At 37.3% G+C, this 26,989-nt stretch overlaps 1 protein-coding gene across 6 annotated transcripts in view; it reads left to right on the top strand.

Annotated features, from left to right (window-relative positions):
* The window catches only part of KCNH5 (potassium voltage-gated channel subfamily H member 5), a 388,790-nt gene that overhangs the window by 253,697 nt on the left and 108,104 nt on the right, over positions 1-26,989 (top strand). For all 6 annotated transcript variants that reach the window (XM_006068056.4, XM_044924885.2, XM_044924884.2 and 3 more), the window contains one exon: positions 22,818-23,070. In XM_006068056.4, coding sequence (XP_006068118.1) covers positions 22,818-23,070 — 253 coding nt within the window. The remainder of the gene's footprint in view (positions 1-22,817; positions 23,071-26,989) is intronic.

Here is a 26,989-nt window from a genome sequence, read left to right on the forward strand (position 1 = left end):
ATTATCAACTTTGTAAAATGGAAATAAGATCTGCTTTGTATCATTTTTATACAGATTAAAATAGTGGTGTCATTTTCTATTTCTTTCAAAGTGCAAGCCAATTGAACCTAAGAAAACAATATTGAAATCCCTGCCAAGCTATATTTGAACCTTAGAAGAGGGATATTTTGTTTCCTACTCACTAGATACTGTGATTTCAAAATAGGCTGAAGGCTGCTAACTATTCAGGGGGCAAGATAACTTCTGAGTCACTCAGGTCTTTGGACTTTCCCAGAATGTTACTCATATTTCATTGATAAAATGCATTAGTTTTAGTTATTGTTGTTGTTAACCTATCTTAATCAGAAAACTAGAAACTTCTGAAGGTAGTGGCTGTATATATTTTTTTGTCTATATCTGAAAGACAAATCATTCATTCTAGAATTCATAGGTGACCATCAACCAATGAGAAGATGAAATAGCAAACTGATAGAATTATGAATTTAGGGAAGGAGTTATTCCCTTTACTTCTTTGATACTGCTATCTCAGTTTATTAGATTAGTTACAATTTGCAAAGCTAATATCATTAAAGGATTCACTAAATGAAAATAAAATAATTGTATAAAGATTTTGTTCAGATATAAAACATCACTAAATCCAAATAAATTCTTTGTCTCAGTGAGATTTTCAGTACAGTTTTGAAGGGTCTTGGTATTTAAGAAGATGAAACTGGAATATTTTATAGAGAGCTCTGTTATAAATTGCAAAATTACAGCTTGATTTCCCAGAGAAAAGTGTTTTTTGGCTAAAGCCTTTGGCTTTGTGCTGGAGACTAATGGCTCAGGTCAGAGGTTTGGCATTGGGTTTACCCTGGGGCAGAGGGACAAACTAGAGTTGTCTCTGATGAGATTAAGCTAATCTTCCAGCCAAGCTGGCTCATGTAAATCCGAAGCATACAGACAGTTCTCCTACTGAGGGGCATACTCAAGTATTTTTGGCTTCATGAAAAGTAATGCTTAATAAAAGTGTATAAATGTCACCAAATGCAATACTCTGTTATTAGCTGATGTTCTAGAGACAATGGTTTTTTGAAGGGATTGTTGTCCCTTCCTGGAAAGGGAGAGAAAAAACTTTTAGTTTTTGTTAATACGAAACTCTTAACTTTATTTAAAAAAAATTATTTTGAGATAATTGTAGATCACACGCAGTTGTAAGAAATAACATAGAGAGAATCTACCTTTCCCCCAGTTTACCATGTAAACAGGAAGTTGACATTGATATGAATCATCAACTTTATTGAAATTTCACCAGTTTACACACACTAATTTCTGTGTATGTGTGTGTATGAGTGTGTGTGTGTGTGTGTGTGTGTGCTTGGTTCTACAACAAACAATTTTATCACAAGCATAAATTCATGCAATCACCGCTACAGTCAAGGTACAGGGCAGTTCCATCACTGGGCTCACCTTTCACTGCCGCGGTCACCTCCCTCCCCTGCACCTTCCGAAACCCTGGCAACCACTGATCTGTTTTCCAGCACTTTAATATTGTCATTTCAAGAATGCTGTATAAATAGAACCATGTAAACTTGTAGCTTCTTTCATTATGCATAATTCCCTTGAGATCTATCTAAATTCTTGCATGTATTGCTAGTTTTGTTCCTTTTTATTACTGAATGGATGCTGTGGCATAGATTTACTACAGTTTGTTCAACTGTTCACCCACTGAAGAAAATTTACATTGCTTCCATTTGGCGCTATTACAAATAGAACTATAAACGTTTGTGTGCAGGTTTTTGTGTGGACATTAATTTTCATTTTTCTGAGATAAATGCCCAGAGTGTAATTGTTAGGTCATATGTTAAGCACATTTTTAGTTTTGTATGAAACCGTCAGAGTAGATATACAATTTTGTGTACTCACCAGCATTATATGGATAAGCTAATTTCTTTGCATCTTCTCATCATTTGGGGTCATCATATTTCTTATATTAGGTGTACAATGATGCTACATTGTGGGTTTCATTTCTATTTTCATAATGGCTAATCATGGTGAACATACTTTCATGTGCTTAGTTTTTATCTGTATAATCTCTTTAGTAAAACATCTTTCATGTCTTTTCTTCTAAATGGATTTTTTTTAAACATTGAGTTTTGATACCTTTAATATATTTTAGATATTTGTCTCTTGTTAGATATGTGCAAGTATTTTTTTTTCCAGTTTGTAGTTGGTTTTTTCATTCTCTTCAAGTTTTATAGTCTTGCATTTTATATTTAAGTTCATGATGCATTTTGAGTTAACTTTCTGTGTAAGATGTAACATTTAGGTGGAAGTTGGCTTTTTCCCCCAATATATGTCCAATTTTTCCAGCACCATTTGTTGAAAAGACTATATTTGCTAGTATCGTGCTGTCTTCATTGCTGCAATAATAGAATATGTCGTAACACTGGATAGAGTGATTTCTACTACCTTGTTCCTTTTTCAATGCTCTTAGCTATTCTAGATATTACACTTTTCTGTTTACATTTAAGAATAAGCTTGTCTATGTCTACCAAGAAACTTTGCTGGAATTTTGATAGGAATTGCATTAAAGTTATAGATAAATTTGGGGAGAATTACCCAATTAATTACTATCAATATGTTGAGTCTTCCAATTCACTAATATTGTATATCTCTCCACTACTTTAGATGTTCTTTGATTTTTTTCATCAACATCTTGTAATTTTCAGAATATAGATCCTGTCCATATTTTGATAGATTTGCTATTTTATGGATTATAGATGATACTATATTTTAAGTTTTCATTTCCACATGTTCATCATTATGTTTTAGTTTCTTGACTATTTCTTTGGCTCTACTCTCATCTATTGCTTTTCCTCATAGTCAGCATGCACTGCCTGAAAAATTTCTAATAATTTGCTGTCTTTGATTTGCCATGGGCAGAAACTTGATCATGTTTGCAGGATCTGGGACTCTGGTAGAATTCCTTAAAGAATCAAGTGACATCATCTGTGAAATGGAGATGAACAATAGTGGTACCTACTTCATGGGGTGCCTATGAAAATTAAATCATAATATACAAAAATCATAGTATTCAATATGGAATAAATATTCCATATATTGAATGGTTAAAAAAAAGAATGGTTGAATTCAATATATGGTTAAAAAAAAAAAAGAATCAAGTGACCTCTGAGGCAGATATCATACACTTGCAAGTCTTCTTCTTTTCATGGGCAGGTTTACTTACTCTTGTGTCCATGGCTGTTTTCTGGATGATGAAAATTGCAAGTTTGATTACCGACATGTCTGGTTTCTCAGCAATGAAGACAATGGTGACAAATATCAATGAAAGTAATACATAAATCATTTTCATTTTGGGTTAATTTCCCCAAAATCCTTTTAATAATGTCAACATAACGTGCTATATCAAAAAGATAATTTGGTTTCTGGAATATTGTAGAAGACTAATGAGTATTGACAGAATTTCTTAAACTTACAAAAAAGCATATGTATTTGCCCTGTGCTATTAAATGGACTCATGTAAATAAGAAAAGTTTATTTTTGGTCCTAAAACATTGGAACAGTTTAGTCACCATGACAACCAACATACACACTATTCAGTTCAGTTCAGGTTAGTCGTGTCTGACTCTTTGAGACCCCACGAACTGCAGCACGCCAGTTGGCACTGCTGTCCCTGACAGCACTCCCTGTCCATCACCAATTCCCGGAGTCCACCCAAACCCATGTCTATTGTGTCGGTGATGCCATCCAACCATCTCATCCTCTGTCATCCCCTTCTCCCGCACTCATCTTTCCAGCATCAGGGTCTTTTCAAACGAGTCAGCATTTGGCATCAGGTGGCCAAAGTACTGGAGTTTCAGCTTCAACATCAGTCCTACCAATGAACACCCAGGACTGATCTCCTTTAGGATGAACTGGTTGGATCTCCTTGCACTCCAAGGGACTCTCAAGAGTCTTCTCCAACATCACAGTTCAAAAGCAACAATTCTTTGGCTCTCAGTTTTCTTTATAGTCCAATCTCACATCCATACAGGACCACTGGAAAAACCATAGCTTTGACTAGATGGACCTTTGTTGGCAAAGTAACGTCTCTGCTTTTTAATATGCTGTCCAGGTTGGTCATAAATTTCCATCCAAGGAGCAAGCGTCTTTTAATTTCATGGCTGCAATCACCATATGCAGTAATTTTGGAGCTCAAAAAAAAAAAAAAAAAAAAAAAAGTCAGCCACTGTTTTCCCTGTTTCCCCAGCTATCTGCCATGAAGTGATGGGACTGGATGCCATGATCTTAGTTTTCTAAATGTTGAGCTTTAAGCCAACTTTTTTACTCTCCTCTTTCACTTTAATCAAGAGGCTCTTTAGTTCTTCTTCACTTTCTGCCATAAGGGGTGGTGTCATCTGCACATCTGAGGTTATTGATATTTCTCCTGGCAATCTTGATTCCAGCTTGTGCTTCATCCAGCATTTCTCATGATGTACTCTGCATATAAGTTAAATAAGCACAGTGACAATATACAGCTTTAATGTACTCCTTTTCCTATTTGGAACCAATCTGTTGTTCCATGTCCATTTCTAACTGTTGCTTCCTGACCTGCATATAGGTTTCTCAAGAGGCAGGTCAGGTGGTCTGGTATGCCCATCTCTTTCAGAATTTTCCACAGTTTATTGTGATCCACACAGTCAAAGGCTTTGGCATAGTCAATAAAGCAGAAATAGATGTTTTTCTGGAACTCTCTTGCTTTTTTGATGATCCAGCGGATGTTGGCAATTTGATCTCTGGTTCCTCTGCCTTTTCTAAAACCAGTTTGAACATCTGGAAGTTCACAGTTCACGTATTTCTGAAGCCTGGCTTGGAGAATTTTGAGCATTCCTTTACTAGCATGTGAGATGAGTGCAATTGTGCGGTAGTTTGAGCATTCTTTGGCATTGCCTTTCTTAGGGATTAGAATGAAAACTGACCTTTTCCAGTCCTGTGGCCACTGCTGAGTTTTCCAAATTTGCTGACATATTGAGTGCAGCACTTTCACAGCATCATCTTTTAGGATTTGAAATAGCTCAACTGGAATTCCATCACCTCCACTAGCTTTGTTCATAGTGATGCCTAAAGCCCACTTGACTTCACATTCCAGGATGTCTGGCTCTAGGTAAGTGATCACACCATGTGATTATCTGGGTCATGAAGATCTTTTTTTGTACATTTCTTCTGTGTATTCTTGCCACCTCTTAATATCTTCTGCTTCTGTTAGGTCACTACTACTTCTGTCCTTTATTGAGCCCATCTTTGCATGAAATGTTCCCTTGGTATCTCTAATTTTCTTGAAGAGATCTCTAGTCTTTCCCATTCTATTGTTTTCCTCTATTTCTTTGCATTGATCACTGAGGAAGGTTTTCTAATCTCTCCTTGCTATTCTTTGGAACTATGCATTCAGATGCTTATATCTTTCCTTTTCTCCTTTGCTTTTTGCTTCCCTTCTTTTCACAGCTATTTGTAAGTCCTCCTTAGACAGCCATTTTGCTTTTTTTGCATTTCTTTTTCTTGGGGATGGTCTTGATTCCTGTCTCCTGTACAATGTCACAAACCTCCATCCATAGTTACTCAGGCATTCTGTCTGTCAGCTCTAGTCCCTTAAATCTATTTCTCACTTCCGCCGTATAGTCATAAGGGATTTGACTTAGGTCATATCTGAATGGTCTAGTGGTTTTCCCCACTTTCTTCAATTTCAGTCTGAATTTGGCAATAAGGAGTTCATGATCTGAGCCACAGTCAGCTGCCAGTCTTGTTTTTGCTGACTGTATAGAGCTTTTACATCTTTGGCTGCAGAGAATGTAATCAGTCTGATTTTGGTTTTGACCATCTGGTGATGTCATGTGTAGAGTCTTCTCTTGTGTTGTTTGATGAGGGTGTTTGTTATGACCAGTGCGTTCTCTTGGCAGAACTTTATTTGCCTTTGCCTTCCTTCATTCTGTAATCCAAGGCCAAATTTGCCTGTTACTCCAGGTGTTTCTTGACTTCCTACTTTTGCATTCCAGTCCCCTATAATGAAAAGGACATCTTTTTCGGGTGTTAGGTTTAGAAGGTCTTGTAGGTCTTCATAGAACCATTCAACTTCAACTTCTTTAGCATTACTGATCAGGTCATAGACTTGGATACCATGATATTGAATGGTTTTCCTTGGAAATGAACAGAGATCATTCTGTTGTTTTTGAGATTGCATCCAGGTACTGCATTTTGGACTCTTTTGTTGACTATGATGGCTACTCCATTTCTTCTAAGGGATTCCTGCCCACAGTAGTAGATATAATTGTCCTCTGAGTTAAATTCACCCATTCCAGTCCATCTTAGTTCGCTGATTCCTAGAATGTCAATTTTTTTCTCTTGCCATCTCCTGTTTGACCACTTCCAATTTGCCTTGATTCATGGACCTAACATTCCAGGGTCCTTTGCAATATTGCTCTTTACAGCATCAAACCTTGCTTCTATCACCATATTATTAAGTACATACTATTAAGTAGACAAATAACTAGCAGTATTTACTATTCTGTTTTCAGGTCTTATGAACAGCACTGATACAAACTTAAGATGTTAGACACTGCATTTAGTGATAGAAATTCATTATGATGTACCAATAATTTAAGAAAAGTTATTTCAGTTATGTAAAGTGAAAAAGAGGTTTCACACTCATAAAATTGATTAATTATAAAATAGCCAAGTCTCACTTTGGCCTACGTGGACCAGCTCACTTTCCCTCAAACATTCCTTAATAATACCCTCCTCTGCTGCTACTGCTGCTGCCAATTATTTCCTCTAATGCTGGCTTCTTTTTTGCAACTTGCTTACCTTTCCCTGTAACTTTGACTGACTTGTGAGTGTGTTTTACTTTTCTGGTGTGATAGGCAAGCAACACACTTGCAGAAACTGTAACTATTAATGCCATCTCCTATATGTTTTACATACAAAAGACATTCTATAGCAATACTATGTAATTATTTAATGAAATTAGTCATGTCTCCTGTTCTATTTCATATGTGGTACAGCTTAATTCTATCCCAATTTGCCTAATGCTGATATTTTTAGTGGCTGCAAACTGGTGATAGTAATGATTTTCCATATAGTGTTTTATCTGACACACCCATACATACACACACATAATGTATACAGATCATAGACATAAAGATCAATATGTTTTTATATATGTATATACTATATGACTGCTACTTAGATCAAGATAAAAACATTTTTATCACTCAGAAAGCTGCATCTCATGCTACGCCCAGGTAAAAGGAATGGTCACCCACTCCAGTATTTTTCCCTGGAGAATTTCATGGACTGAGCCTGTGGGGCTACAGTCTATATGGTTGCAGATGTCGGACACAACAGAGAGACTAACACTTTCACTTTCATATGCATATTTCACTTTCCCCACTTTGAAGTAATCAGTTTTAAAAATTGAGATATAATTCACATATACATTTCACCATTTAAAAATGTACAATTCAGTAGTTTTTAGTAGATTAACAATGTTGTGTACCCATCACCACCCTCCAGAACATTTTCATCACCTGGAAAATAAACTTCAGCCACATTAGCGATAACTTTCTGTTATCCCCTCCCCCAAGTCCTTGGAAAGGACTAATTTACTCTCTGTCTCTGGATTTGCTCGTTCTGGACATTTCTTATAAGTTAAACCATATTCACATGATATGTGGTCTTTTGTAACTGGTTTATTTCATTTAGCATGTCTTCCAGTTTTATCAATGTTACAACATGTAACAGTACTTTATTTCTTTTTAATGAGTAAATAATATTCTCTTGCATGAATTTACTACATTTTGATTATTCATTTATCCATTGATGGACATTTGAGTTGTTTGTTGTAACCACTATTTTGATGCTAAACTTCATATAAGTAGAATCATATGGTATATATGTAATATTTAATTATATGGATATATCAAAGGTGCCATCTTCATTCTATGGCTGATGAACATGAGGGTTGCTTCTAAGTTGGGGCTGTTATGTATAAACATATTATGAAATTTCTTTTAGTGAACATATTTACAGACTTCTGTAGTGTATATTCATAGGAATTAAATTGATGAGTTGTAGTATTGGTAGGAGTTTGGTTTTATTAAGAAGTTGTCAAAGAGTCTTGAAAGTGATAGTAATATTTGGCATTCCCACTAGAATACCTGGTAGACCGGTTGCTCCATATGTTCTCCACGTTCTTGGCATATTCTTGGTGTATTGGCAGCCTTTTACATTTAAGCCATTGCAGTCTGTGTGTGTATGTATTGCCATCTAATTGTGGTTTTAATTTGCATTTCCCCATATTTAATGAGTTTGGAAACCTTTAAAAATCACATTGTTTAGATAATCTCTTTTGTAGTTGCCCAACTCATAAGGTTCTTTCTTTCTTTTTTGTAAATTAGGTTCTCTGCCTATTTCCTATTGATTTGAAGAATTTTTTCATTTTATCTTGGATATGTCTCCTTTGAAAGATACATGTGTGACAAATATCTTCTTTTATTCTAAGGCTTATATTTCATTTTCTTAACTTTTAAAATTGTATTTATTATACAAGTTTTTTAAAATCAGTTTTAATGTAGTCTGTATGTTATTTCTTATAGCTTATTTATGCATGAAATACTGCCATAGAAAATTTAGGAGGAATACTTGAGTATGTAAATATTCAAGTAACTATACATTTTTTGTCTGTTCTAGTGGTCCCAGAGAGCTAAATTCCTGAGACATGTTACTAATAGTGAAGGGTCTAATTATAAGGAAGCTCTGTCTGGTATTGCTATCCCATTTCAATTATAAATAATAACAAAGCAGACTTTATTCACTAAAAACATACTGATCAGTGTCCAGTCTGATAAATGTCAGCATATTGGGAGAGTGAATGGAAGAGCTTGGTGTTCTTTGAAAGATTTCTGGTTTTATACTACCTAGTCATTTTACACATTCATACATTACTATTTATTATGTATCTAAGTGTTAGAGTTATAAAATAATGTTTCATTCTAGAAATAATTGTCACCATAAATATATATAAAGCCATATCAAATACCATCTACCTATATCAGATTTTCTAAGGACAGCATTTTTATTTTTTTTATTTATTTTTTTTAAATTTTATTTTATTTTTAAACTTTACATAACTGTATTAGTTTTGCCAAATATCAAAATGAATCCACCACAGGTATACATGTGTTCCCCATCCTGAACCCTCCACCCTCCTCCCTCCCCATTCCATCCCTCTGGGTCGTCCCAGTGCACCAGCCCCAAGCATCCAGTATCGTGCATTGAACCTGGACTGGCAACTCATTTCATACATGATCTTTTACATGTTTCAATGCCATTCTCCCAAATCTTCCCACCCTCTCCCTCTCCCACAGAGTCCATAAGACTGTTCTATACATCAGTGTCTCTTTTGCTGTCTCGTACACAGGGTTATTGTTACCATCTTTCTAAATTCCATATATATGCGTTAGTATACTGTATTGGTGTTTTTCTTTCTGGCTTACTTCACTCTGTATAATAGGCTCCAGTTTCATCCACCTCATTAGAACTGATTCAAATGTATTCTTTTTAATGGCTGAATAATACTCCATTGTGTATATGTACCACAGCTTTCTTATCCATTCATCTGCTGATGGACATCTAGGTTGCTTCCATGTCCTGGCTATTATAAACAGTGCTGCGATGAACACGAGGGGTACTCGTGTCTCTTTCCCTTCTGGTTTCCTCAGTGTGTATGCCCAGCAGTGGGATTGCTGGATCATAAGGCAGGTCTATTTCCGGTTTTTTAAGGAATCTCCACACTCTTCTCCATAGTGGCTGTACTAGTTTGCATTCCCACCAACAGTGTTGGTGGGAATCCACACCCTCTCCAGCATTTATTACTTGTAGACTTTAGGATCGCAGCCATTCTGACTGGTGTGAAATGGTACCTCATAGTGGTTTTGATTTGCATTTCTCTGATAATGAGTGATGTTGAGCATTTTTTCATGTGTTTGTTAGCCATCTGTATGTCTTCTTTGGAGAAATGTCTATTTAGTTCCTTGGCCCATTTTTTGATTGGGTCATTTATTTTTCTGGAGTTGAGCTGTAGGAGTTGCTTGTATATTTTTGAGATTAGTTGTTTGTCAGTTGCTTCATTTGCTATTATCTTCTCCCATTCTGAAGGCTGTCTTTTCACCTTGCTAATAGTTTCCTTTGATGTGCAGAAGCTTTTAAGGTTAATAAGGTCCCATTTGTTTATTTTTGCTTTTATTTCCAATATTCTGGGAGGTGGGTCATAGAGGATCCTGCTGTGATGTATGTCAGAGAGTGTTTTGCCTATGTTCTCCTCTAGGAGTTTTATAGTTTCTGGTCTTACGTTGAGATCTTTAATCCATTTTGAGTTTATTTTTGTGTATGGTGTTAGAAAGTGTTCTAGTTTCATTCTTTTACAAGTGGTTGACCAGAGTTCCCAGCACCACTTGTTAAAGAGATTGTCTTTAATCCATTGTATATTCTTGCCTCCTTTGTCAAAGATAAGAATGGAACTGGAGGAATCAACCTACCTGACTTCAGGCTCTACTACAAAGCCACAGTTATCAAGACAGTATGGTACTGGCACAAAGACAGAAATATAGATCAATGGAACAAAATAGAAAGCCCAGAGATAAATCCACGCACATATGGACACCTTATCTTTGACAAAGGACAGCATTTTTAAAAGTAAAATTAATGAATGAAGTATTGTATTTCTGTTGTTCAGTTCAGTTCAGTTGCTCAGTCATGTCTGACTCTTTGTGACCCCATGGACTGCAGCACGCCAGGCCTCCCTGTCTATCACCAGCTCCTGGAGCCTACCCAAACTCATGTCCATTGAGTCGGTGGTGCCATCCAACCATCTCATCCTTTGTCGTCCCCTGCTCCTCCTGCCTTCAATCTTTCCCAGCATCAGGGTCTTTTCAAATGAGTCAGCTCTTTACATCAGGTGGCCAAAGTATTGGAGTTTCAGCTTCAACATCAGACCTTCCAATGAACACTCAAGACTGATCTCCTTTAGGATGGACTGTTGTTATTGATTTGCAAAGTCATGTCCGACTCTTTGCAACCCCATGGACTGTAGCACTCCAGGCTTCCCTGACCTTCACTATCTCCCGGAGTTTGCTCAAATTCATGCCCATTGAATCAGTGATGCTATTTAACCATCTCATCCTCTGCCACCCACTTCTTTTGCCTTCAATATTTCCTAGCATCAGGGTCTTTTGCTATAAGTTGGCTCTTCACATTAGATGGCCAGAATTTTGGAGTTTCAGTTTCAGCATCAGTCATGCCAATGAATATTCAGGGTTGATTTCCTTTAGGATTGACTGGTTTGATCTTGCAGTCCTAGAGGAAAGTATATATGTGTGTGTGTGTGTGTGTGTGTGTGTGTGTGTGTGTGCATGTGTGTGTGGCACGGTGGTAAAGAATCTCCCTATCAAGGCAGGAGATGAGGGTTCAATCCCTGGGTCTGGAATATCCCTGGAGTAGGAAATGGCAACTCATTACAGTACTCTTGCCTGGACAATTCCAACGGTAGAGGAGCCTGGCAGGCTACAGTCCATGGCATCACAGAGAGTTGGACACAACTTAGCGACTGATTATATATATATATATATATATGTGTGTGTGTGTATTTATATATATATAGTGTATTTATATTATATATATATTCAGTTTTGTCAATACAGTCAGATAACTCGTTTCCACCTACAACATATGAGAGGAACTTCTTCTTTTAAAGACACCAGGAACATCATTTGCCATGGATGACTTTTACAAATATCATGGCCAGATTGTTTCTAGTCTACTGGATAATTAATCAAATTACTTCTAAAATATAATATTAGAAAATATTTTCACAGGTGGAAAAGTATTCTTTTTAGTTATATTCAGTTCAGCTCTGTTCAGTTCAGTCACTCAGTCATGTCCGACTCTTTGTGACCCCATGAACTGCAGCACACCAGGCCTCCCTGTCCATCACCAACACCTGGAGCCTGCCAAAACTCATGTCCATTGAGTTGGTGATGCCATCCAACCATCTCATCCTCTGTCGTCCTCTTCTCTTCCTGCCCTCAATCTTTCCCAGCACCAGGGTCTTTTCAAATGAGTCAGCTCTTTGCATCAAGTGGCCAAAGTATTGGAGTTTCAGCATCAACATCAGTCCTTCCAATGAACACCCAAGACTGATCTCCTTTAGGATGGACTGGTTGGATCTCCTTGCAGTCCAAGGGACTCTCAAGAGTCTTCTCCAACACCACAGTTCAAAAGCATCAATTCTTCGGTGCTCAGCTTTCTTTATAGTCCAACTCTCACATCCATACATGACTACTGGAAAAACCATAGTCTTGACTAGATGGACCTTTGTTGGCAAAGTAATGTCTCTGCTTTTTCATATGCTGTCTAGGTTGGTCATAACTTTCTTTCCAAGGAGTAAGCGTCTTTTAATTTCTTGGCTGTAATCACCATCTGCAGGAATTTTGGAGCCCATAAAAATAGTCAGCCACTGTTTTCACTGTTTCCCCATCTATTTGCCATGGAGTGATGGGACCGGATGCCATGATCTTAGTTTTCTGAATATTGAGCTTTAAGCCAACTTTTCACTCTCCTTTTTCACTTACATCAAGAGGCTTCTTTAGTTCTTCTTCACTTTTTGCCATAAGGGTGGTGTCATCTGCATATTTGAGGTTATTGAGATTTCTCCTGGCAATCTTGATTCCATCTCGTGCTTCCTCCAGCCCAGCATTTCTCATGATGTACTCTGCATATAAGTTAAATAAGTAGGGTGACAATATACAGCCTTGATGTACTCCTTTTCCTATGCACATATAAAGGTACAGAGATGAGATAGAGAACAACAGAAACTGTAAATTTCATCAGAGCCCTACATTTGGAAAGTTAATAGTCCCAAACAGTAGCTTTCACAAGTTAAAAATTGATAACAATTGCTATATTTTTTTTCACTGCTCATTTTGCTAGAAAACAAAGACCATGAAAAGCTTGGTGGGAGTGGCTTTCTGTATTTTTTAAACAAAAACCTATGTCTCACTTTTGTATATGAAGTCTAGTCACAGAAAATTTATCTGTAAATTGAAACCTATGAATTTTAACCTATAATCATTCAATGGTTATAGCAGTCTCTGTTGCTAAAAATGTCCTTTTACTTTTAAATAATGGGAATTAAGTTATTTTGGTTTTATTACATTTCTCTGAGTTAATTCTGTAGGAGTTTTGATACCCCAGGAATTGGCAGACTAACATCCAGTCAGCTGCTCTCCTTTGGTCCACATGGCTGCCTGGCTATACTCAAAATAATAATAATAATAATAATAATAATAATAAGGTTAACTTTCTTTTCTTCCCATAAAGTGAATGAGAATTGAATTCCTGCAGAGAACACTGCTTCACTTGTTGGTAGTCTTGAGCTTTTCATTCCCAGGAAGGATATTAAAAATGTTTTAGGTGCAAATGTCATTTGCTTGACATTTTGAACTAATTTTCACTAACTTAATACTAATTCAGTTGGACTGGTGAACAGGGATTAATTAGCAGGGCATAACTTAATTGCAACAAAGGGAGCAGGAATTTTGAAGAATGTGAACATGACTTCAATGCCTATCAAAATGTCATCAATGTATTTATTCCATTGTTTTAAAAAAGAAAACTGGGAGATCATTTTCAGTAATCAACTATTATTAAAAAACTAGCACTATAGTATTCCTGATATAAGATTTTATAGATAAACAGTAAAATATTTTAAAGAAGTAAGAGATGTCAAGAGGGAGCTTGTTTAGTTCACTACCTTCAGGCACTTAAAATACAATTGTACTTATTATCCCCATTTTCACATTAAAGATTTGTTGAAAATGAATTATAAGTGGTCTGTCTATGATCACTGAATTCAGGAGCAGTGGTAGGAGATACCTCCACTAAAACTAAAGCTCTCCAGCCCCTGTCTCATTACACTATACAGTTCTTTTGTTTCAGATGAAATTGCCATTTGTTTCTTTTTCAAATGCAAGCAGGAGATTTTAGAGACAGATTCTAAAATTGTATAAGATACTCTCATATACAACCAATTAAGTGTAATTTTGTACAAATTTTCTGGGAAACAATTTGGCAAGAGCCTTAAAAATGTTTTTATACTTTACTCAGTATTTTACTTCTAAAATTGCTATCCTTAAGGCATTCTGATATAAAGTGTTGATGGCTAGAAAAAAAAAAAAAGGTACAGGGTATTTGTTATGACTTGGTTTATGAAAGGGAAAACTGAAAATCTCAATATCCCATTATAATACAATGGTTAAATGAATTGTGTTATAATTATATTAGGAATTATTTTGCAGTGATTCAAATTATGTTTTTGAATCAGTATTTCATGGCATGGGAAATAATTATAACATGACATTGAGTGATTATAGCCTGAAATAAAACTTTAGAGACTCAAGTTTTATAAAAATACTCTGCATGAGTATATGTGTACTCTGTGGTGTCCAACTCTTTGCGACTGCATAGACTGCAGCCCACCAGGCTTGTTTGTCCATGGGATTCTCCAGGCAAGAATATTGGAGTGGGTTGCCATGTCTTCTTCCAGGGCATCTTCTAGCCCAGGGATGCAATATCTCCTACATTGGCAGGTAAATTCTTTGCAACTAGTTCCACATGGATCTCCTGTGTTGCAGGCAGATTCTTTACCATCTGAGCCACCATGGAAGCCCCTGTATGTGTATAAATATGTATAAATAATGAAAAATTTCTGTGTTCTTCTTTATAGTTTTTTGACTTCCCATGTTTTGTATGATGAGTATTAAAACACATTTTAAAGTATAGTCAAAGAATGAATTAGAGAGAATCAACCGTTTTCCTTTGACTCTAGTCAATCATTTCCTCAGAGAATCTTGATTTAACTTCTTGGTTTCTAGTGAAAATATTTAGGTCTCTCTTCTTCTAAGCTTCTTCTAAACACTAATACCATATAAAGGATGAAATTGTTGGGGGAGGGGACCTATCTGAATGACATTTATCAAATTTTCTCTTCATGATATAATCTGGGCCTCCTGGTGGCTCAGATGGTAAAGAATCTGCCAGGAAGCTGGAGATTGGGTTCAATACTTGGGTCAGGAAGATCCTCTGGAGAAGAAAATAACTACCAATGCCAATATTCTTACCTGGAGAATTCCATGGATAGAGGAGACTGGTGGGCTACAGTCCATGGGGTTGCAGAGTCAGACAGGGGCACAAATGAGCGACTAACACTTTCACTTTCATACTAGTATCTAGTTCAGATTCTTTCAATATATATGCTAAAACTTATATATGGAATAAGATGCCTTCCCTTTGGCAAATGGTAATGAAATAAACTAATAATTTTCAGTGACTCCTCATGTCTTTACCAACACATTTTGTATGCAGTACAAATGGAGCTAAAATAAAGTGTTTAGTTAGAAACAGAAATCAAGCAAAGAAATCAAGGCTGTTCAGTTATGGTGGTGGTGGCATTACTGATTTCCTAATAAATTAGTTTGATTAATTGGACTTTGATTTTCAGAAATCAGCAGTTATACTTTTGTAATACACTAAGAACCAGAGAACATCAGAAAGTGCCAGATGTTATATTTTAATACTGGTTGAGCTTTGCTTGGGACTGTTGGCTAAGAGCTGGAACTCAATTTGCCAATTTATTGAGAGGCCTTGAGCACATCAGATACCCTTCTGTAAAATGGGGACTGGACTAAGAACAGTGATTTTTCAAACTGTCCCTGACTGGAAGCTCCAGGGAAATAGGCACCATGAGAGTTTTATCTCACAGATCTGAAGGGCCTGTATAATAGCCTGCATGTGGCTAGTACATAACCAGAGCTTAGTGCTGTGAGTTAAATGAATGAATGTATCCTCTGGAGCCCTGCCTGGAGTCAGCTTTTCTATCAGATTTTCAGCCAGCATAATGCCACATGTATGTGCTTTATTTATCAGGTAGATATAAGGTAAGATTGCATTAAAAATGTAAAGGATAATTCTACTGCTGTAAATAAAAATTTAAAAGCTTGAGGATAAAGTCTTTTCAATTCTGTGATAATTTAATGTTACTATTGTGCTATTATTTAAAAATGCAGATCATAACACCTGTGACTCTCATTTTCCCCTTCTATACAATTTAAATATCTATGATAGAGCTGTGTGTAAATTGTATTTGTGAAACAGCAAGGGATGAAATGTGTTTTGATGGATGGATTGGAGGTGACAAGGCAGAGAAGGAGATGATGGGGTATGTCAGTCAAAGGAACAGCATGTACAAAGGCAAACAACCACAAGTGAGCATGGCAACTTTGAAAATGAAAGTGAAAGTCACTCAGTCATGTCTGACTCTGTGACCCCATGGACTGTACAGTTCATGGAATTCTCCAGGCCAGAGTACTGGAGTGGGTAGCCTTTCGCTTCTCAACCCAGGGATTGAACCCAGGTCTCCTGCATTGTAGGATGATTCTTTACCAGCTGAGCCACAAGGTAAGCCCAACTTTAGACAGGCAAGAAGTATGTGACTTGGGTGCAAGGTTGAAAGAAGATAGTAAGAAATGCGGCTGGAAGAGGCTCCCACTATAAAAAGCCTTGTATGCTTGCTTAGGACTTGAGCTGTATCTGGTGGGGAAGCAAGTCTAGATTTTTAAGAAAGTGAGATATTTGTGTTTTACTATGAGTAAAACACATATGAGTCTCAGTGTTGAGATTAGCTCTTTGGAGTCTGAGGGTTATCTGTTAAGATACCTCTTGATCTTGGGTTTAATGAAACTGGTATCATAAATACTCAAAAATGTTATCTTTTCTCAGATAATGGCATACTTTCTCTTTTTTCACACTTGGTTTACAGAATTCTAAAAATGATTCCTTATATATATCAATCCTAATATGTCAATCCTAAAGTAAATAAGTCTTAAATATTCATTGGAAAGACTGATGATGAAGCTGAAGCTCCAGTACTTTGGCCACCTGATGCAAAGAAATGACTCATTTAAAAAGATCCTGATGCTGGGAAAGATTGAAGGCAGGAGGAGAGGGTACAACAGAGGATGAGATGGTTCGATGGCATCACCAAGTCTATGGACATGAGTTTGAGCAAGCTCTGGGAGATGGTGATGGACAGGGAAACCTGACATGCTGCAATCCAAGGGGTTGCAAAGAGTTGGACGTGACTGAACTGAACTCAACTCGCAGAATTCTAAAAATGATCCTGTATATATAGCCAGAGCTCTTCCAAAGACAAAGCATACTGTCTTAATTAAGAATACACTTTGATTTATTACTACCTGGACATGAAGACAAAGAAGAAAATGGCAACCCATTATTCTTCATATTCTCCAGTATTCTTGCCTAGAGAATCCTGTGGACAGAGGAGCCTGGTGGGCTGCAGTCTATGGGGTCACACAGAGTCAGACATGAGTGAATTGACTTAGCAGCAGCAACAGCAGCAGGACATGAAGAAGGGATAAAAAAATCAACACTGGAGTCAAATAAAAGAAGTTACTATTAATTACATATAGTCTACTGAAATGTAGCTTCATTTGTTTATGACTATAAGAGTACATCATGTGACATGCCAGGCTGGATGAAGCAAAAGCTAGAATCAAGATTGCCAGGAGAAATATCAATAACCTCAGATATGCAGATGACACCACCCTTATGGAAAAAAGTGAAGAGGAACAAAAGAGCTTCTTGAAAATGAAAGAGGAGAGTGAAAAAGCTGGCTTAAAATTCAACTTTCAAAAACTAAGATCATGGCATCCAGTCCCATCTGTTCAGCTCAGTCACTCAGTCATGTCCAACTCTATGCAACCCCATGGACTGCAGCATGCCAGGCTTCCCTGTCCATCACCAACTCCTGGAGCTTACTCAAACTCATGTCCATTGAGTCGGTGGTACCATCCAACCATCTCATCTTCTGTTGTCCCCTGCTCCTCCTGCCTTCAATCTTTCCCAGCATCAGAGTCTTTTCCAATGAATCAGTTCTTTGCAATAGGTGGCCAAAGTATTGGAGTTTCAGCTTCAGCATCAGTCCTTCCAGTGAATAGTCAGGACTGATTTCCTTTAGGATGGACTGGTTGGATCTCCTTTCTGTCCAAGGGACTCTAAAGAGTCTTCTCCAACAACACAGTTCAAAAGTATAAATTCTTCTGCGTTCAGCTTTCTTTATAGTCCAACTCACATCCATACATGAGTACTGGAGAAACCATAGCTTTGACCAGATGGACCTTTGTTGGCAAAGTAATGTCTCTGCTTTTTAATATGTCATCTAGGTTGGTTATAACTTTTCTTCCAAGGAGCAAGCATCTTTTAATTTTATGGCTGCAGTCACTATCTGCAGTGATTTTGGAACCCCAAAATATAAAGTCTGTCACTGTTTCCTTTGTTTCTCCATCTATTTGCTATGAACTGTTAGGACCCAATGCCATAATCTTAGTTTTCTGAATTTTGAGTTTTAAGCCAACTTTTTTACTCTGCTCTTTCAATTTCGTTAAATACTCTTTAGTTCTTCTTCACTTTCTGCTGTAAGTGTGGTATCATCTGCCTGTATGAGGTTATTGATATTTCTCCCAGCAATCTTGATTCTAGTTTATGCTTCATCCAGTCCAGCATTCCTCATGATATACTCTGCATATAAGTTAAATAAGCAGGGTGACATATACAGCCTTGACATACTCCTTTTCTGATTTGGAACCAGTCTGTTGCTTCATGTCTGGTTCTAACAGTTGCTTCTTGACCTACATATAGATTCTCAGGAGGCAGGTCAGGTGGTCTGGTATTCCGATCTCTTTAAGAATTTTCCAGTTTGTTGTGATCCAGTCCCATCACTTCATGGCAAATAGATGAGAAAACAATGGAAACAGTGACAGATTTTATTTTTGAGGGCTCCAAAATCACTGCAGATGTTGACTGCAGCCATGAAATTAAAAGACACTTGCTCCTTAGAAGAAAAGCTATGACCAACCTGGACAGCATATTAAAAAGCATAGACGTTATTTTATCATCAAAGGTCTGTATAGTCAAAGCTATGGTTTTTCCAGTAGTAATGTGTGGATGTGAGAGTTGAACCTCTCACATAAAGAAAGCTGAGCACCGAAAAATTGATGCCTCTGAACTGTGGTGTTGGAGAAGTCTCTTGAGAGTCCTTTGGGCTGCAAGGAGATCCAACCAGTCAATTGTAAAGGAATTCAGTCCTGAATATTCATTGGAAGGACTGATGATGAAGCTGAAGCTCCAATATTTTGGACACCTGATGCAAAGAACTGGCTCCATAGAAAAGACTCTGATGCTGGGAAAGATTGAAGGCAGGAGGAGAAGGGGACTACAGAGGATAAGATGGTTGGATGACATCACTGACTTGATGGACGTGTGTTTGAGCAAACTCTGGGAGCTGGTGATGGACAGGGAAGCCAATGTGCTGCATTCCATGGGGTCACAGAGTTGGACACGACTGAGTGACTGAAGTGAACTGATAAGATACTCAATTGGGAGCTATCTGCCAAGAGATTGGATATGACATTCAAAGCAGAGTACATTGAAATTGGGAATAATGGACCAGGTGTGACAGTTATCTTGCAAGTTTTATTTTATAACTTAAAACTAAATTTTGCCTTGTATAAGATACTTATTGGGCTTTCCAGTTGGCAATAGTGGTAAAGAACCTGCCTGCCAATGCAGGAGACATAAGAAAAGCATTTTCGATCCCTGAATCAGGAAGATCCCTGGAGGTGGGCATGACAACCCACTCCAGTATTCTTGCATGGAGAATCCCATGGACAGAGGAGCCTGGTGGGCTACTGTCTGTAAAGTCACAAAGAATTGGGCACCATTGCAGTGACTTAGCACACACGCATTCAGGCAAGACATTTATTAGCTTCCCAGGTGGTGCAGTTGTAAAGAATCTGCTCGCTACTGTAGGAGACACAAGAGATGAGCGTTCAATCCCTATGTCAGGAAGATCCCCTAGAGGAGGAAATGGCAACCCCTCCAGTATTCTTGCCTGGAAAATTCCATGGATAGAGGAGCCTGGTGGGCTACAGTCCATGGGATCACAGAGAGTTGGACACGACTGAGCACAAACATCAGCACAAAGATACTTATTAGGGCTTTCATTTAGAGAAAAAAAAAATAAGATTATGCTCATATCTCGATGACATACACACCGTGATAGAGCACATGCTATATATAAGGGATTGGGTGGAGCTTGCCAGTAGGTGTGACTTTGGTCTATTTAACACTTAGTTTTAATTTGTCACTTTATGACATTTGGACTTTAGTATATACTGTGAATCAAAATAATAAAAAAAGTCAATGTCTTAAGGAAAGTGAAGAAAAGAAGGATGCACTTAAAATGTAATAAAACTCCTCTTTTGGTACACTACTAAACAGAGAATATTGCTAATACTGGGAGATTTCATTTTCAGCATGAATCTTGAAAGAAGTAATTAAAAGGATGTGAAATGACTGTTACCAAAATGAATCTAAAATAATGAAAATTCTGTAAGGTAACAAAAATAGAAATAGATTGATCTGTTTGACCATTAAGCTGTTCAGTGTAATATTTATACATGTATGTATATATTTTAAAATTGCTTTTATGGTTTTTGCTCCCCTAGCACCAATTCTATTTTCAACTTGAGGAAAATATTAACATTAGCTAAAACTTGAAATTTATTCAGGCTCATGCAGAAATACTTTCTTAGTTCTGCCTAGAACTTCATCAAACAGTCAAGAAACAGAATTCAGGCAGGAGTGGAGAATGAAAAAAAAAAGCAAATGGCTTTTAAAGAGAGCTAAAAAAAGCATTACATTTTTTTTGAATACTCAAATGTTTGGTAGGGAAAATAAAGCCTAGCCTTTCTTTAACATTTACCATGTGCAAGACTAAACTGGGCTAAACTGAAATCCCCATTTAATTCCTACAATGAACCTATGAAATAAACACTGTTATCCTATTTCACAGATGAGATTCAGAGTGATAAATAAGTTGCCTTAGGTTACAAAGGTAAGTGGTAGATCTGTTCCCAGACCTAGGACCTCCTGAGGCTGATCTTTCATGATACCTCCAGGCACTCTTCCATGTCACCATGGCCATTCCCCTATCATACTTTTCTCACCATATTATAATTGTCTTTTTACCTCCTATATCCCCCTATTTCATCGTTAGCTCCTCCAAAGCAAAGACAGCATATTACCCTTCTAGTTCCAGGAGTTTAATGCAGTGACATGCCTCGCGGTAGAAGCTCAGTAAGTGCCCATTGAAAGACTAATATTTTCAGGAGTCACTGAAAGTTAATATAGTAAAGAAAACATTGTATTGTTATGGAAACTAACTGATCTGGAAAGTGCCAACTGCTTCTATAGTTCTGTTAGATGTTCCTTTTTTCAAAGATGAACTCTTTCAGAAAGATAGGAGAGCTGATCACTATTGCATATAGGAATTCAGAAGAGTAAGAAAAAATCCACAAAGATCCTGGTGGTGTGACATGGTATCACAGTATTAGGAAAGGTTAAGGGGATGGATATTGAAAGCACAATTTAATTAAGGGTTTTTACATTTACGATGGCTCATCTTCTACACACAGAAGCAACCTGCTTTTCATGGATAGTGAGCTCCAAGTGAAAGGAATATTCCAGGCCTTAGGTCATTTTTTAAAGGTTAAAATGCAATTAGCATAGGAAAGAAAACTATTTTATATGAAAACATTATTTGGTATAATTTAATGAGGACAAATCAACTTAGACTTCAGCTCAAGGGATTCAAATTCTATCAGAGAAAAACATTTCTGATTATAAGGAAGAGTTTACCAAGGGAGTTGGGAGGGGATTCTGAGTTTACACATGCGCCTTTCACAGAGACTGTCCTGACTTCTATAATCATATCTTGCTTGATGATGCTCTGATGATAATGTGATTATATGTCCATTTTAATCTGGGTCTTTAATTGCCTTGTCTGAAAGCTACAGGGAATAAAATTTCTATACCTCTGTCTCTTTAAGCATGTTTCTGCCATTTGTCCCCCTTTCTAAATGGTGCTTGGAGCTTGAATTCAGCTGTTGCTCTCAGCAGTCTTTAGGAATCAAAGACCTGAATGAGCAAGGGCTACCATGCAGCCTGTAGTGCCCACCTCTGCCAGCATGGACATTGCCAGTTTTTTAAGCCTTACAGAAGGCTGGTGAATACGCTTTTGCTCCCTGCACATAAATTTATTAGTAAAATAAAAATATTTCAGAGTGAAGAAAACATATGGAGAGTGGAGTTGTTATCAGCCATGTCAAGTTGCATGACACATGAAATGATGCTTTTGTTTATTTTGTTGTCTTGTAATTGGTTAATATGAATCCACTTCCAATGTGTAGTAAGGTCCATTATCCTGAATTTTGAAGTAGTTATGAAAATAATTATAAAGTAGCAACTAGACTGAAATGAAAGTTAATGACCTATTTTATTTATTTGATGACATTGTAATACATTGTTTTCTGAGACTCTTCCCGGCTGTCTTGAGCCTGTCTTCGATCCATGATGAGATCCATACCCACTCAGAGAGTCACTACATGGTGCTGTGTTGTAATAGCCCATATGCTCATCAGCCCATCTCACTGGATTATTAGATCTTTCGGAGCAGAGCTGTGTCTCATTACCTTTTTCCTCAATACAGCATTTTGCAGACTGTGCCATAGTCAATAAGTATTTGTCAGATTCCTTTTTGTTGGAAATAGTCTTTCTCTCTTTTTTCTTACTTATTCATCTCTCACTTTCTTCAGGTCCTCTCCATCTGTCCCAAGGACATGAGAGCTGATATCTGTGTTCATCTAAACCGGAAGGTTTTTAATGAACATCCTGCTTTTCGATTGGCCAGCGATGGGTGTCTGCGAGCCTTGGCAGTAGAATTCCAAACTATTCACTGTGCTCCTGGGGACCTCATTTACCATGCTGGAGAAAGTGTGGATGCCCTCTGCTTTGTGGTGTCAGGATCCTTGGAAGTCATCCAGGATGATGAGGTGGTGGCTATTTTAGGTACTGTGAACTTTCCTAATGTAGCAGCAAACGTGTAACAGTTTTAGAGGTTTTTACTTCTCAGGTTTCTTAAGAGAAATTTCCTTTGCTGGGTGACTTTGGAAATTGGGTCACTAATGAGATGATGAATCTCAGTGAAAACTAGTAATGCCATTTCAGCAAAGAACATTAGTATTGGTCATAGCTTAATGGGCTGCCCTGGGTTTGATTAAACTTTCTTTGGCAACAATACGACAATGCCTTTTAGACGAGAGGTGATCACAGCCTAGGGTGACTGAACTTCCATGTTGTTAAGTGTGAAAATGGCTTGTGAAATGATTGTCAGGTTAGTAACCTACAGTTTTTGTCTCAGAGGGACAACAGAACCTTTGCAGATCAACACTTCCCTTTAGAGATGTATAAACTGAGGCTTTATACATCCAACAACAGCCAACCAGTTCAGTGGCTGGTTCAGCTAGCTACCTGAGAATTAGTATTTGAGTACAGATCATCTTTCCCCAGATCTTTCTGCTTTCTCGCAGTGGACCTAAGTAATGAGCAGAAAGTAATGAGGAGGTATTTGAATTTGACCTGTTATATTGAAATGATCACAATGCAAGTAAACTTAGGTTTTTAAAGCTGGTTATACCCATCTATATTTATGAGTGAGAAAAATTATTCAGCTAGTAATAAATTTGTTCTAAAATTCAGAGACCTGACATAGTTGTGCTAATGAAAAAAGGCAGTGACAGTACATGTGAGTGAAAAAAATTTTTTAAAAATTGCATGTTTGGGGACAGTGTAATCCATTTTATACTTTATCTTGGTAAAAATTGCTAAATGATATTTTAGATCATTTTCTGCTCAAATATCTGCAGCATAAAGTCCACATAGATAAAAAAGGAAGCAATAATGAGGCCAGAGGAGAATAATTTCTTGTGTTTTTTCAAGTAAAATAAGTTAGAATTGTAGGATGTCAGCTGTCTTTTGATCACATTTTTCATGGCTTCTGTCTCATGAAAAATGAGCTCAATTTTTAAGCTATTGGATTTTTTAGCTACTGAGGTCAACCTACCATAGCTTGAATGCTACTTATTCTCATAAGTAAAAGATTGACTGGTGTATTTTAGAAACTGCAAAAGCAAAATCCAGCCCCAAAATAAAGGATTGATTCAAAAAGCACAATTACCTGAAAAAGACAGAATCGAGAACTGAGAAACTATGATTCTTCCTAAGAAAATAGGTTCAATAAGTTTGTAAGGGTTACAAAAATTAGTTCAAGGATGCAAATGACTGAACACTATTGTTTGTAAAACGTTCTTTAACTGTTGAGAAATAATATTACATTTATGCATAAATTTCTTTTAGAAGCTATTTTTATTTATTTTTTTGTTTGGTTGGAAAAATGCATGCAGCTCTTAGAATCAGCACTCTGGGTGTGTTTAATGTTGCTTACTGTGTGTTCTGCTTTGTTTCCTGGAGCATAAAGGAGTTATGTAATACTTCATAAAAAGTGTACTTTTCACCAGAACAATCCTTTGTGGTAAAATGTAGCATATACACACTACAATAATTCTTGTTTGCTTAAAGAAGATGATAAAACACAAGCCCAAAACAGGCGTATTTTTTCCTACATGTTCATGTCAATGGTGGGTAGGATAGCAGACATCAAATATAAAAAAACGAGTACTGTTGTGATAAATTTCCTAGACTGTGCACTCACTGTCATTTGTTTTGCCCCATTTTCTTCATTGCAGCTTCACCTTGCTAGTTTCTTTTCTAAAAAGATGGATTGAGAAAGCCCTGAGTGCAGTGCCTCTGGGCTAGGTCTGCTAAGCTGGAATCATGTGTGCAGTGAAACAGACAAAATGCATTTTCTTTTCATTTTAAAATAAAATGGTAGCTAGTTTTGCCCAATGACACAGTAAAAATGAACACAGGGCCTCTGGGTATTGGTCCAGTCTCATCACAAATCTGTCATATTTTATTTCTTTGAATGAATGCTTTTTGTTTATCCTCCTCAAAAATCTGAACATTTCAGAGACTTTTCATCTCTTGGTTTAATGAGTTAAATTACATGTATACCTCTCTGGCAATCTTTCTTTCCTTTATTCTGTGGGTCTCTAACAAAGATTAGCTCAGCCAAAAGGCAATCAAAAGTTTCTGTTTAAAAAAAAATTTTGCCCTGGAAGTGATCTTCCAAGAAAGGGATAAGTGCGGGGGCAGGGGTGTGGGAAGGCATGACGCTGGAGAGGCTCAAAGGGTCGCCTAGGTGCCCTGCTACTGCTAAGTCGCTTCAGTCGTGTCCGACTCTGTGCGACCCCATAGATGGCAGCCCACTAGGCTCCTCCGTCCCTGGGATTCTCCAGGCAAGAACACTGGAGTGGCTTGCCATTTCCTTCTCCAATGCATGAAAGTGAAAAGGGAAAGTAAAGTCGCTCAGTCGTGCCTAACTCTTAGCGACCCCATGGACTGCAGCCTACCAGGCTCCTCTGTCCATGGGATTTTCCAGGCAAGAGTACTGGAGTGGGGTGCCACTGCCTTGTGCTGGCCAAAGTCATGTCGTCATGGTGTCTGTGATTTGGATCGTTAATGACAAGATAGTTGTGGAGGAAAACTTTGAGAACTCTACCCTGGTGTTGCACCTTCTACCAATCTGGCAGGAAGGCACTCTGAGGAGATTGTGGAGTAGGAGTGTGGACTCATAGTGAATTTCTGCAGGAGACGGTGTGTGATGTCATATGTGAGAGATGTTTGTACCACATGCCCCAGGGAGTGTGTCTGCCATGGTCCAGATATGCTCTTGTGCTCATATGGCTTATAGGTTCCATCTATGAGCCTGTTGAAGCTTGTGTCTGTTGCCACCTGTGCTTTATCTAAGGGGCATGGAACCTGCCAGAAGGGTCTTTCTTAATGAACCAGCTTGTTGACTTGTAGATTGTCTCGCCAGCTCTGTTGTGTGACTTCACAGTGTGACTTCCACCGGGGATGCATGTTTTCAGACTTTTCTAAGCCAGCAATACTTTCTTTTATAACTAAAAAGGATTTTTATTTTTTATTTAACACTTAAGATGTTTAACAATGTTTTAGGATAGGGAGGGAAAAGGAGTAACTCATCCACATCACTTCTGACACTATGCTGACTGTTCATTCTTTTTATAATCCTATTTTTTCTTATTTCTAATTTTTTTGTAGCCTAATTTTGAAATAATTGCAAACTTAATGAAAAGTTGTAAAAGTTATCAGCACATGAAGTTTGGCATATATCAAGGTTTTCTACCTTATTGAGTAAGTTAATTAGGTTTTCTGTATCTTTACTTATTTTTTTTCCTCTTGATCTATCCTGAAACTGAGAGTGACATGTTATTTTATTATTAATGTGTTGTATCTATGTCTCTTTGTATTTCCCATAGTTTGCTATTTATAATGTTTATTACTGTGTTATTTGGTACACAGATATTTGTAACTATTATATCTTCAGTTGAATTGTGACTTTTAGCACTGAACTCTTTTCTTTTATATAACAACCCTTGTAAGGGTCAGAAAGAAACAGCATCCCCTCCCCCATCTGCATATACCTCAGAAAAATGGATTTGTCTAAGTTGATCTGATAGGAGAAACAAGTAGGCCTTGCTCTCTCTTACGCTGATTTATTTGCCAGCTGAAAAGTAGAGGTGAGGTCATTTTAAAATTAATTAAAATCTCTGAATCCAAAAACCAGGTGCAGTTCATTCCCTTGGATCTTTGCCTCTCAACGGTCTCTTGGTAGCTCCATAATTCTTTAGTGTGTCAAAAGTGTTAAGGTGTTTAATGAATAAGTTCTGAAGCAGAACTAATTAATGGAAAGATAAAAATATAGTCAATAAATACCTTCTCTTTTAACATGGAGAGGTGGCTTCAAGATGTTTTCTAAATAGGGCACATGAAGATAATTGCAGTT

The sequence above is a fragment of the Bubalus bubalis genome, chromosome 11, assembly GCF_019923935.1.
Source record: "Bubalus bubalis isolate 160015118507 breed Murrah chromosome 11, NDDB_SH_1, whole genome shotgun sequence".
NCBI lineage: Eukaryota > Metazoa > Chordata > Mammalia > Artiodactyla > Bovidae > Bubalus > Bubalus bubalis.